General features: G+C 42.1%; 1 protein-coding gene across 1 annotated transcript; it reads left to right on the top strand.

Moving 5' to 3' along the window:
• The first annotated feature begins 95 nt into the window (after window positions 1–95).
• On the top strand, window positions 96–13,602 carry GPN1 (GPN-loop GTPase 1). The gene is made up of 15 exons (XM_038132290.1): window positions 96–231; window positions 342–435; window positions 1,198–1,237; window positions 2,361–2,427; window positions 3,778–3,815; window positions 4,339–4,417; window positions 4,518–4,612; window positions 6,258–6,303; window positions 8,300–8,446; window positions 10,466–10,548; window positions 11,030–11,069; window positions 11,780–11,870; window positions 12,318–12,428; window positions 13,022–13,131; window positions 13,233–13,602. The coding sequence occupies exons 1-14, from the start codon at window positions 142–144 to the stop codon at window positions 13,111–13,113; spliced, it is 1,113 nt and encodes a 370-aa protein (XP_037988218.1). The 5' UTR covers window positions 96–141; the 3' UTR covers window positions 13,114–13,131; window positions 13,233–13,602.
• The last annotated feature ends 204 nt before the right edge of the window (window positions 13,603–13,806 follow it).

The following is a 13,806-nucleotide window of genomic DNA, read 5'->3' as shown; positions in this document are numbered from 1 at the left end:
GCCCGGAGCCGTGCAGCGCCGCGAGGCCGCGTGGGCCAGAGGAGCGTCCCGGGCGGCAGCGGGGCCACAACCGGGTCCTTGTGCGTCACGTCGGGGCCGCGGCCGCCCCCCGCCCCGGAAGGACAAGTGGGCTCTGGGAATATGGCAGCGGCGGCGGGAGCGGCGGCTGCCGCTCCGGTGTGTGTGCTAGTGCTGGGCATGGCCGGCTCGGGAAAAACCACCTTCGTGCAGGTGAGAGGCTGCGGGGTCCGTGAGGGGTCGCGGGGAGTCGCCGGCAGTCGCCGGCTGCCCCCGGGGCTGCCCGTGCCCAGCGGGACTGACGCCTCCCCGTGTCTCCGCAGCGCCTGGCCGCCCACCTGCACGGGCAGCGCTGCCCTCCGTACGTGATCAACCTGGACCCTGCCGTGCACAGCCTGCCCTTCCCCGCCAACATCGGTGAGCGCTGCGCCCCGTGGGACGGGGGCTCAGGCCGGAGGAGCGGCCTGGGGTCCGCCAGGAGGGAGCAGGGCCTTCAACAGAGACACAGCCGGTTCGCGGAGAGTGCTTTTCGTGTGTTCCGCGGGAGCGAATACGTGAGAGAATACAAGCCAAGCTGGGCTGCTTGTGTTCCCTTAAGGGAGCCAAATTCTAATAGAAGGACTTGGGGACGATTTTTTTTTTTTTTTTAATTATAGGTCTTTTCTTCAAACAGTGGTTAATATGGATATTTTTAGAACCAAAGCCATTCTTCCTTTGCGTTTGTACATTTTTTACGTCATCTGGTGTGATTGGAGGTGTTTGGGTTCTGGAAGCTTTTTTTTTTTTTGTCAGTAATGAAAGGATTAGCCGATTTGATTTGGTTCCCTACATACAAATATGCTATGAACAAAGAGCTTTTAAGCACTTTAAAAGACACGAATTTTAGAGAAAACATTTTAGCAATAGAACAGATCTTATGTTTAGCTGTTCCAAAGAGCATACCAGTTCCCAGTTTTGTGACAATCCTGTCTCTTACTCTCTGTGAAGGATGCCAGCCAGCCTTCCCAAAGACAGGACAGTGTGGGTGCAGAAGTTGTTTCACTGCTGTCAGAGGAATGACTGGAGTGTCTGTTCCAGTGCTAGGTTTCTAGTAACACAGACAGATTGGTAGATGTGCTTTGTTAGCTGATGGTGACCAGCTGGGGCTTGGAAAACTGCTTATATGCCTTTCTCCCCTAGATATCAGGGACACTGTGAAGTACAAAGAAGTCATGAAACAGTATCCTTTTTTTTTTTTTGTCTGAACAATGATATTTGAAATTTCAAGTTTTTGAAAATAATCTGTTGCATGAACACTGTGGTAAAGGGGCAGGAAGTGGGGGGATTGCAGTAATGCAGAGTGTTGCATGAAGATCAAGAGGTTTTGACTGTATTTCTTGCATGTGATATTAGGAATGTGTGTTCTACAAGATTTGGCACTTAGGTGATTTTCTCCTGTGCTAAAAATGATTTTGCCTAACAGTAAATTTTTACAAGCAATAGGGACTCTGCCTTTTTGTTTTGTTTTTGTTTTTGTGGAAGCTATCAGCCTTTTTCCCATGTTTTAACTAGTCTAATTTTATTTGTCATAAATAAATATGGAAATTACTACTTGACTGTAGTAGGTGGAGAAAACGAATTCTCCATTTGGCCATAATCAAAGCACTGTTGTGTTTCTGAATCTCAGAGACATGGGAGTGTTTGCTCTTGCTCACAGTGTTGCTGACTGTAGTGCAGTAATATTATGCTAAAGTGGCTGCACTTCCAGAGGGCTATGGAGATCCTTGGTCTCTTATGTAATAACTTGTGCAGATGGAGACAATACAGAGTCTGGTTTTGACTTGCAAATATGACTCTTAAATTTAATATTTTTGACAAGAATAAAGGTGGTGGAGGATAGGATTCTTGATTTTGGCTGTTATTTGATTTGGGGTTACCAGCAGAACATCCTAAATATAAGTTTCAAATTAATATGTAAGTGCATTATTTGCTTCACTGCATCTGTTAGCCAGTACTGGAGTTTCTGTGCCTCGTTAATAAGGGCCTGAGGAGGATGTTTGGATATTGCGAGTAGTGATAGAGAAAACAGTGTATTATGAGTCAATGCTGGTTCTTGTGCAGTTAAAGCACAAATAGCAAGGAGAAGCCACGCAGCCCCTCTTCCTTCTGCCAATCGCATGTGTTTGGGTAAGAGAGTATTTGTTACCCTGCTGAATGACTTATAGACGTGTGTTAATCCTGTATTGGGGCTGGTGTCCCATGATCTGAAGGTATCCAGAGTGCATCTTTTGTCAGAGTTGACAAACTTTGTCGACGACCTCTGGGGTCTGTGTGACCATCTGCTTTCCTAAATGAAGCATCAGATATGGGCTGGGCCCAAACGGCGGAATAGTGACCTCTCTCAATCTCTTTGCTACAAGATTTGACCAGGTATGAGGTGGTTTCTGTGTGCTGTTCCATGATGTGTGCTGGAGACGGGGGTTTTGTATGTGTCCACTCTCAGGGGGCACTGTGTTTGGTTAGCCTTCTAATATTTCTGGGGAGTTATTCTCCATACAGAACCACATATTCTACAATGCTGTCAGAGCACATTAGCTTTCATATGACAGATTTCAGGCTTTCAGCTTGTTTTGAAGTAAAATGAAGAAGCCTCAGGTCCGGAACATCCTTCAGTCTTTGTATAGGACTGTTGTTGCAGCGTTTTTCCTATAAAATCTTTCCTGTGGATGCTCTGGTTTAGGAGTAGGGAAGCTCACTTCTGGAAAACTGTTGGAACCCAGCACACCCCTCTGGGTGCCCTGGATGGCCCAAGCTGCTGGCAGGGGGCTCTGAAACCCTGGCATGCAGCCAAAGACACCTGGGATTTCGATCTTAGTCCATGGAACAAATTACCAACTCTGTAGGAAGAATTACAAGTCACAAAAGTTTAGATAGCACAATAGTAGTGATCCCAGGGCGAAGGGAAAAATTTTAGGATTTTATACATGGGGATCTGAAGCTCCAAGATGGAGGAATCAGGGTGTGACGTGTCTTTCTTCCTTCTTCTTCCTAGCCTCCATGATTTGGGTGATGTTGGCACTTTTAGATTGGTTTAGAATAGAAGCTGACTGTCCAACATAGGTGATAGGTATGGGAACAGAATTGTAAATATAGTACACGTAGTTTTTAGTATAAAAGATAGCACCAGCCTCGTGGGAAGGCAGTGTGCCTCTGGCTGACCTGCTGAACAGATCGCAGCAGGCCAGACAGAAAATGTTTTAGATAACAATTAATAAACAACCTTGAGAACGACAGCTGAAGACTTCTGACTCCTTCTTTGACAGCCAGGTTGGAAAAAAGGACTTTCTAACACAATCTGTGGAGTCGTCCTGATTGCAGCGACTCCCAGAGAAACCCATTACATTTTCCTGGGGCTATTTGATAATTGACAGCCCTCCTAAACTATAGCACTAAATCAGCTCTGGGGTGGGGGCTGGTGTCAAAGATTGAGATGATCTCTTGGTGAAGAGGCACAGAACAAATGCCTTTAGTCAGGTACTAATTTCTTTAGCCAGGTACTAGAACACACACAAAATCAAGATTGTCTTTGACATATGCAGGACCTGAGCATTTTTCAACCCTCCTTAGTAAGGCATTTTCACACTCTGAAAAGCATAAAGACTTTAACCTTTTGATATTCACCTGCAGCTGTGCAAGTTAATGTAGTTTCTGCTATGAAATGAAGATGAAAGTTTCTGTTGTGAGCCTAAATACAAAATATACTTCTGCTTTTTCAATCAGGTGATGAAGTTTATTGAAAAAAGGCAAAATGCATGCAAGTGAGTACATTCTACTGAGTTATGCTTTTCTGGGATCATTGTGGGAAAATTGCAAAATTCTAAAAAGCTTCTCTGAGTGTTTTCTAGTTGGTTTTTCCAGCTTTGTTATAAATTTTATGTGGAAAAGCGCATAGAATGGATAAACTAGATTTTCTTTACATCCATAAAAATAAAGCCTGCTTATTACAGTCCTGCTTTTCTTGTCTTCCATTAGACTATCATTTTCTCTCACACACTGTTCAAATAGGCAGCAATTAAATCTTTTTTTTGAAGATTTTGCACTACTGACTGTCTGGCAAATTGATGCCTTCAACTCATGAGATTACATGCTTCTTAGTTACAAAATTCACACAGGAGATTTTCAGGCATGCCCATAAATCTCATTAGTGTTTGGGAGAAGCTTTTTTCATCTGTTATAGAATAATGTCATTTGCCATTGTATGCTGGTAATAATCTAGTCAGAAAAGGACCTTGTGCTTAACTAATTTTCCCTTATTGTTGTTTGGGGGTAACTTCTTACCAGGTATGTTATTATTGACACACCAGGGCAAATTGAGGTATTTACTTGGTCAGCATCAGGAACCATCATAACTGAGGCCTTGGTAAGTGCTTTTGGCGTGACTGGACAGTGAAGATGTGTGAATGACCTGGCTATTGAGCACTGAGTTTCTAATCAAACTGTCTCTGACTTGGTGTTTCCAGGCCTCCACTTTCCCTTCAGTTGTTGTCTATGTGATGGACACCTCTCGCAGTACTAACCCTATCACTTTTATGTCCAACATGCTCTATGCCTGCAGGTAAGAGGGGCTGTAAATGCAGCCCATATGCTTCAATTGCTGTGTCTCTTTAATAGTTAATTTTGAGGGGAATCATGTAATAGTTTGCGTTTAAAGGGACCTTTAAAGGCCATCTAGTCCATGCTAACTTCCATGGGCAGGGACACCTTCCACTAGACCACGTTGGTCCATCCTACTTGCCCTTGGACACTTCCAAGGATGGGGAACCACAGCTTCCCTGTGCAGTGTGCTCCAATATCTCTCTGCTGTCATGAAAAATTTTGTCAGCATGTCTCTTTCAGCTTAAAACCATTATCCCTTGTCCTGTTGCTAGACGCCTTGGTAAAAAGTCACTGTCCATTTTTTTTATAAACCTCTTTGTATACTGAAAAGCTGTAATAAAGCTTCCCTGAAGCCTTTTCCAGGCTGAACAATCCCAACTCTCTGGCCTGTCTCCATAGGAGAGTCCTCTAATGGTTTGCATGGCCTCCTGTGGGCCCACTTTACCGCTCCACGTCTTTCTTGTACTGTGGTTTCCAGAGCTGGATGCAGTGCTCCAGGTGGGATGAGAACAGAGTGAAAAGGGAGACTCACCTTACTCACCCTGCTGCCCATGCTGCTCTTGGTGCAGCCCAGGGTGTCTCATATCCACTTCATCTACTGGCTTGGTTATTCTCTTAGTGATTTTCTCATTGAAAAAGCAGAATAAATTAGGTGCCAATGGACACATGGAGATCATTGGCTCAAAACTCCCACTGAAAGCATTAAATAATCCATGAGACCTTGGTGTGGTGAACGCTGGTTACAATAGATTTAACATTGCCTGTTGCTTATAAACATGTTTATCTAAGATGTATCAAGATAGTCTAGTTTAAGCTCCTTCTTGTAAACACATAGTTTCTTATTCTGTTTTTTAATGTTATTGATACTTCAAGAGATTTTTCAAGATTTGTTTTGAGTTCAGCATAGCAATGAGTTCTTGATTTATTGTATTCGTTCTCAAACATGAATTTATCTAATTTCTTTCATGTTAAATCAGGGAGTAAATACCTACAGAATCATCAGCATAGCTAGAGCTGTCATAATTCGTGGTAAATGTTGGAAAAAGGTTTTCAAAAACCCTTGCAATCCTTGTATCAAGATCAAGAGCTGTATCACTGTAATAATGTGTAAAATAGGTCTTACTGCATGCTGCATTTTCTGACATTAGTTTGAGCAAAAGGTGAACATGTATACAGTGAAATAAGTGTGTGAGCTCTTGTGTTCAGGTAGTTTTTCTTTATAAATGTTCTGTGTTATTTGAATTCATTGCTCACTTCCCAATCTCTCAGAACCTGAGGTCTGAGTCAAATGCAAAATGCAAAGGTAGTTAAACACTGGGATCTGAGAGACATAGAAAATGGTTACCAAAATCAACTGGGCGTGTCAGAGATTTTCAGCCTCACAGATGTGTGCTTACATCCTGGGGAAGCATATTTTGTTCAACGATTGTAAGCAGGATGTGGGTGAAAATTACATTCTGATTGCTGCAGAGGAAAATAATTTTCTTTTGATGTCAAATGTATTCAGTTTTGCATACGTCTTTTCTGCCTTATGCTTAACATGCTTTCTATTCTAGTGAGTTTTAAATTAATGTTAAGCTTTCATTTTGTGTCTCCTTGCCCAGTATCCTGTACAAGACAAAGCTACCTTTCATCGTAGTTATGAACAAAGTAAGTCAAAGCTCTGATTTCCATTTCCTAGTGGGACATTGTTCTGCTCAGCTTCTTTGGTGTGGTGTCTTTGTTTTACCACAATAATAGATTTTTCTAGAAGAGAGAGACTGGGAGGGGGCTGCAGGCTGACAACCAAATCTGAAAGGGGCACAAGTATAACCAGGGATGGGCAGTTGCACCCAAAACAGGACACCAACACTTTGAAGCACATTTGGGACCTTAAGCCTGGGCTATAGGGACACTTAACCCTGTAATGTAAGAGGGAGGACATTACGGAGTCTGCTCTTACACACCCTGTTTCCACATGGCATTTGTCTCTGTTACTGTTTCTACCAAGCAGCAGGGTAATGGCCCGCAGTGGGAGTGGTGTAACACCTGCATGTTTTGAGGAAGGAATCCGACCTACTGTACCAGGCAAGACTCAGCAGAAGGTGTTTGATCCAGTATTTGCTGGGAGGCAGAAGCTAGTCTAGAGATACACAGCCACTGCCATGTAGTGCACTTGCAGTCTTAAAGGAGTGCTTTTGAGTTTAATGGCTGTCTCTTCAAACATAATCATTTCAGGTATTGAAAGAATCCTGTTAGATTTTTTGTGTGAGTGCTGCTGCCCATCACATCATTTGTATTTGTATCCCCAGCACAGTAGGCTCTCTGCACGCACACACACAAACACACACACACACACACAGTTCCCACAGGCTGTGCCTTTACTGTGCCATTTTAGTGTTGGTGTCTGCTGTGTCCCAGCTCCACCCATCTGCCCAGTGACCCAAACCCTATTTTGAGACCTGCTTGCTTACTGAACAAGATTTTGTATGCTGTTTTCTTTCTAACTCTAGACAGTAATTTTTAAAATAAGTTTCTAAGTTTTTGGGGTTTTTTCCATAGAAAAAGGCACGAGGTAGGAAAATCATTCTCTCTTAAGAAAATGCATCTTATGAAAGACCTAAAGTGGGACTTGATCGTTAGGAAAGGTAGGCCTGAGGCTTAGGATTCACATCTTCAAACCTCATTTTAATTTAATGTTTGCCTTTGCTAAAGAGTAAAGGCAACAGCATTTTAAGAATTTTTAACAAAATGTAATTAAGTTTGATTTTTTTAAATTGACTCTTGATAAGAATGGAAGAATCCTGGGCAACTTATAGATGTGCAGTGACAAACAGATTGTAAAATTTTATGATGTGCAGAGGGGGAAAAAAAGCAATTTGTAGAGGTGATTTTATTTTATTTATAGAATTTGAAGTACTCTGGCTTTGGCCCTTGGTGGATTCAGTTCTGTCTTAAATCTTGTGAGTGAGTAATGCTAGGCAATACTTCATCTTTCTCCTTCCCATTGGTGCAGGGAAATGAAACATACCAGCGTTTTAGCCACCTCACATTGTGCTGAGAGTGGATATGCCTGTGGTAAGATGTTGATGAAACTTTTGAATAGACTGCATATGAATCCATGTAAAATTGTGGAACCATCTCACCTGTTTGTGTCCATTGTTGTGCACTGAGTTTGGGTTGTAAGCTCCTTGGGTCGGAGCAGAGCTGGCATTTACAGAGACCCCATCCTTGGGCTGCTGCCCAGCGTGGAAGTGGCACCTGTTCCCCCAGCTCCCAGGCAATCAGGAAAGCTTGGGATTTCAGTCAGGGCTACTCTTGCCTGGCCTCAATCATACGATTTGCTATTTACACTGTAAACTTTATTGTACAGTGTGCAGTGTTTGAACGCTCCTTTGCGGTAAGTCGTAGAAGGTTTTAGACCTGCGACTGTTCCCTTAAACAGTCATTGCCTTCTTAAACCTGAACGGTTGTTTGTCTTCTGTCCAGGTATTCGTGTAGTTGATTTGATAAAAACAGAACTTTAAAAACTTCAGACCAGGGCTGAGTATTTTGAAAAGATTAACATTTTGAAAATAAGCTTAACATGGATTTTTTTTTTTATTTGTCCACTTAACAGCCTACGGCTAAGATTATTACTGCTGAATAATTTCCCTTCTCCTTCCAGACTGACATAATCGACCACAGTTTTGCAGTGGAATGGATGCAGGACTTTGAGACTTTTCAGGATGCCCTGAATCAAGAGACCTCCTATGTCAGTAACCTGACTCGTTCCATGAGTTTAGTGTTGGATGAATTTTACAGTTCACTGAAGGTAAGAATCTTGTTTTTGTTTATTACCTCTCATCAAAGCCTGGAGAAGAGAAAGCTCAAGAATAATGTTTTTGATGTAGGGTGGGAGTAGAGTGTAAGGAAGTCAAAAGGCAGACTGTTCGCTGGTGCTCAGGGAAAGGAAAAGAGGCAGTAGACACAAAGTGAAATACAGGAAACTATGTTTAAGCAGAAGAGGAAAAAAATACTTCATTTTTACTGATTGAGCACTGGAACAGATGGTCCAGAGAAATTATGAAGTCCAACCTTGGAGACAGACCAAGTTATGAGGCAACCTGTTCTAGTTAATTCTGCTTTTTGGGCAGAGAAGTTGGACTAGATTTTCTCCAGAGCTATCACCCAATCCTCCCCATTCTGTCCTTCTGTAAAGGGTCTTTGCACTGCCCTTTTGAACTGTAGTCTGTTGATGAGCCATGTTGAGGATTTGCTAATTTGAACACAGTAACTTCAGTAATTTGTCATGCTGAGGGGCAGTCCTGAATAATTCAATATTGTGATTAATCATGAGAAGAAAGCGAAGATAGGCTGGTGAGAGGCAGCATTCTTTGTTGCAGCATTTCCTGTCTGAGGTAATTTTCCTTGTTCAGAAAGTGTCCAGTGCTGTTGTGCAACTTAGTACTCAGGAAGAATGGAAAGAATCTCAAACCCAAACAAACACCCTCTCCCCTCTGCCCCCCTATATTTGCTTGGGCAAGAAGAAGTTCGAGTTTTTTTTTCACTTAACCAGATTTTGAGAAGACAAAGTAATCCAGTTCCTCAGGAAACCCTGTGCATCGGAGGCTGCTACTGTCCCTATAGTCTGTGCCAAAGGTTTCAACTAATTGTGTTTATCATTAGCTTTTACTAAAGAAAAAGCAAGCTTTCTTGGCTTTATGGGTATTGAAAGAAAGACAATGAAAATAAGTGATTCCATTCAGATAGATAATGATAGTGTAGCCAGATGTAATGTACGTGTTCTATGTGGAACAATATACAGAATTTCAGAAGGGAGTATAGTGGGGCCATATACAGAATTAAAGTACTTCATGTTCCTTATTTGTTAATTAGGTCATATTTTTCTGCATGTCAGAATGCTGGACTGGAGAGCAGGTCATGTGATGATTTTAGCATAGACTGCAGCTTGTACTTCAATGCAGGGAAAGCATAAATATTAACATATGTCAGCATATAGTAATACTTAAAATCCTTTATAGAGCTGTCTCATGTTTGATGTGTTAATGACCAAGTGCAAGGCTGTATTGCAAAAAGTCTTCCATTTGTTAGTGAGTAGTTGAGACTGTCTTGCTTTCAAAAAAGAGGAAGATTTTTTGTTAGAAGATGATCGATTCTGGCTAGTAATAGTGCTAATGAAATGTATTTTTGGGTAATTGATTTAACACAGACAGAACAAATGCCCAGATGTGTAATGATAGACAAGTCCAAGTTAGGAAGGAGATGTGCATGTTGAATGTATTGCTGCAGTAACTGATTGAATTCTCCACCTCTCCCTGTTCTGGGGTTGGACTGTGTGGCCAAGTGTGACGTGGCTAAATACAAAGTATTAGATGTAATTTTGAGAGCCCGAAGGTCAGTTGTTGATTTTGCTCATTCTAGTACACTGATACATACTAACTACTTAAAACCCTAAGTGCAGATTGGATTATTAACAGTAAACGAGTAAGTGACAGAAAGACCTGACTTTCTCTTGAAATGCCCAACTTGTCAGAAAAAAACCAAAGCCCCTTCCCCAAAGAAACACCCCCTGAAAATACTGCAACAACTCACCAAACAGAAAACCAGCAACACCCAAAAGCCAGAGGTAACAAACATGAACAGCAAGTGGACTAAGAGTTTGAAAGCAGGATGGCTAGAAGCAGAAGTGGTACTGCACATTCTTGTGCCACTGTGCTGATTAAATGGCTATTGTTAGGTTTAGACTAGTAATTATTTGTTAATTTTTTTTTTGTTTTTGTTTGAGACTGGTTCAGTTTATCTGAGTTGTAGTGTGTGGTTTCTTTTGCAGGTGGTTGGTGTTTCTGCGGTGCTCGGCACAGGACTGGATGAGTTTTTTATCCAGCTTTCTAAAGCTGTAGATGAATACGAGAGGTAAGGCCGTAGTCAGGCCAGTGAACCCTTTCTGAAGGTAGTGATTTGTAACTCCTTTGATTTGAAGGACTCTACACCTTCCTTAGCTAAGGTAGTTTAGGGTTTCTGATAAACTTCAAGCATCGGCATTAAAAGTGGCAGTGTAAAGGAACTATTCAGAGGTGAATTTTTGTGTTTGCTGTTCAGTGAAAAAGCAAAAGCTATCTGTGCCATTAAATATGTGAAGGAATATTTTTTCTCTGATTCTGTACAGTGATCAAGGTTTGAAGTCTTCCTGTTTCAGTGAAGTATATTCACTTATTTTGCATCCATTGGTTTCAGAATCCAAGTCTGGGTAAAAAGTACTGTTAGACCTTTTGAAATGTCTCAAACATGAAAGCCTCAAGAAAACTTTTTTGGGGGTAGAGGGAAGCCTCTGAGATGATCCTTGCTTAATATAAGTTATGTGTTGATTCAGACTGAATGCACTCTGTCTTTTCAGAGAGTATCGTCCAGAGTATGAACGCCTGAGAAAAACACTAGTAAGTGGTTTTGGCTGTTGTACACCTGGACAGAGTATCTTGAGGTCACTTTTATGCACACAATTGCCTTTATGTTGAGAGGGTCTAACATTTCATTTACTAGTCATACTCAGTGTGGGAAAACTCCTGTCCTGAAGAAGTCTGCTATCTGCTTTTTTTCCTAGATATGGTGGAGCATATCTTTACAAGAATAAAGATGTTTTATAAAACACGTATTGTTTGCTGCTTTGGTGCTAGTATTTAAGCTAATTGTGAGAAAATGGTTGGGAAATAGTTTTGTATCTTCCATTCAGAAGGATAGAGAGTTCTTGAAAATAAATTCTCAAGTGATTTGTTGAGGCTATCCTTGTATCTTCCTGTACCAGTGAAATGTACTGGTTTGACTTAAACAATAACAGAGACTGATCTGCAGTGCCAGAATAAGTAGCTCTGCTCACCTTGAGTCCTTGCTGTCCAAAGGACAGTTCTCTGCAGGCACAGCTGCACTGAGTTTGGCTTCCTGATGTTTCTGAAAATGTTCTAGAAGTCTGCCATACTGGAGGTTTCTGTCTGTGTTTGTTCAAAAGTTCTTCTGTAACCTTAGTTGTAATTTGAGATCTGCTCAGTGACTTGCACTCTGGCTGGGGGGCAGATGCTGGGTTTGGGTGAGGTTACTTTCCTACTGCTATTTTAAATGTTCTTGGAATCCACATATGACTCTTTATCTACAGGAGGAAGCTCAAGAGAAACAAAAGAGAGAGCAGCTGGAGCACTTGTGGAAGGACATGGGCAGTGTGTGTGTGCAGGGAAGCACACTGGCAGGTACCTCACCAGGAAGATCGAGTTCACTGCAGAAGTTTTATGAAGAGTTTGCGTTGAGAAGTGCTTCTCTGTTCCCACAGCGAAAGTGTGAAAGCAGATCCATGTTAGAGGAGTGGGGCTTTAGTTCCTGTGGTATTAGCCACACTTAGCTATTCCTCTGTCAGTCACAGGCGTGCAGGAAACCCTGCTGTGCAGCTAAAGCAGCAGACATAGTAAAAATAATGAGGTTCTTTAGAATATGGGAGAGCTGTGCTGTTGGCTGCACTGCTCCTTACAGGTATGTGCTGGTGAAGTCTGTGCTGTGTCTTTGGGATCCACCAGCAGTTTTCTGTCCTTTCAGAGCAGGTGTTAATTGTTGTGTTTATGTGCAGATAAAAGTTGTCAGTGTTAACAATGCCTTACCTTTAGCACGCTGGTTTGTGCACAACCATTTCTTTTCTCTTCTAGGACCTGATGATGCTTCTGCAATGGGTCCCTCTGAGCTAATCCTTACCCGAGGAACTCTCGATGAAGAGGAAGAAGAGAGGGAGAGTGATACTGACGACATTGACCATGAAGGTAAGGGAATGAGGCCTGAAACTGCCCATCCAGTCAGGAAATCCCCTCTGTATTTCATTACCTGGCTGGACTGTAAAGAGAGACAGAAAACAAGCAAACACTCAGTCACCTAAATACATGTGTCAGAATCCATAGTAGAAGCCCAACTGCAATGTATGGTCAGTGCTATCACTCTCCAACCTCTGTGAGAATTCAACTGTAAGTTTTCTATGTAAGTAAGTAATAGGTGTGTAACACACATAAACCAGAGAACTTGTTAGGCTTGAGGCACGCAGTGACCTCTGAACCTGATTGATGCCCAGCTGTTTTATCTCTTTCACCTTAGAGTTTCTGCCCCTGGCTGTGGCTTTTGCTGTGACTATGGTCGTGGAGGAATCTTCTCAGTTCTTAGAGGGTGATTTTTCTCTTCTATAGCTCACAGACTTAATCTTCATTCTTTTCCTGATCCATTGGTGTTTCGGATCACTTCTTTCCTTTGCCCTGTAATGTAGTTGAAGAACCAACGGATATTTTATGTTGTTCTGACTATCCTGACTCTAGCTTTTGTCAGTAACAGAGGTAGAATAGTGCTGAACTGTTGTTTCTTCCTCCAGTGACTGAGGAGAGTCATGAAGAGCCAGCCTTCAGAAACTTCATGCAAGATATGCGGATGAAATGCCAGAGGAAAAGCAACCTGAATGAATGAGACCTTCACAAACAGAAGGTTTGGAAGGAACAGCATCAAGAAACTTGCATGGAACCATGCGTGAAGATTTTTGTTTGTGAACTGCTTCCTCTGATAGATTTTTATTTCTCTTTCTGCAGTAACTGTTGGTCATGTGAGTTAAAGATCTTGGAGCCAGCTGACTGCACAGTTTGCCATCTGCCACCGTGGCTTCCTGAAGCTGAGGGAATCGGATAGCAGTTTCTTTTCCTCCAGAGTCTTCAGATCTATCTGTTGAGAGCTTAGATTTTGAGCTCTGGCAGCATTAGTATCTGCAGCGCTAACTGGTCCCCAGAAACGTGTTCCATTCGCGTGTGCACCCAGGTGTCTGCTGCAGCCAGGGCACAAGTGATGCTGTACTGAACTTTATCAATCTACTTACTGTTTGATGGTTTGGTTTGTATTAAATATATTTTATGTACTAACAAGTGTGTGATAGTAACAGAAGAAAATTTCATTTTAAGGACTGTTCTACAGTGAGACTTTTTTCCCTTTGCTTGCAGCCCATCTGTATGGATGTGCAGCAAATGCATCTTAATTGCATTGTACAGACATGGTACAGATGCCTCCCAGGAAAATCCAGAGCAAAGAAAGTTCCCAAAAAGGAAAGTAATAAAAAGTCTCTGGTTTGATTTGGCTGAGAACAGAAATGCACATGGTTATATACTGGCTGCT

The sequence above is a fragment of the Motacilla alba genome, chromosome 3 (assembly GCF_015832195.1).
Source record: "Motacilla alba alba isolate MOTALB_02 chromosome 3, Motacilla_alba_V1.0_pri, whole genome shotgun sequence".
In the NCBI taxonomy this organism is placed as follows: Eukaryota; Metazoa; Chordata; class Aves; order Passeriformes; family Motacillidae; genus Motacilla; species Motacilla alba.
The sequence above is the reverse complement of the archived record's forward strand: the minus strand, read 5'-3'. Positions and strand labels throughout refer to the sequence as shown.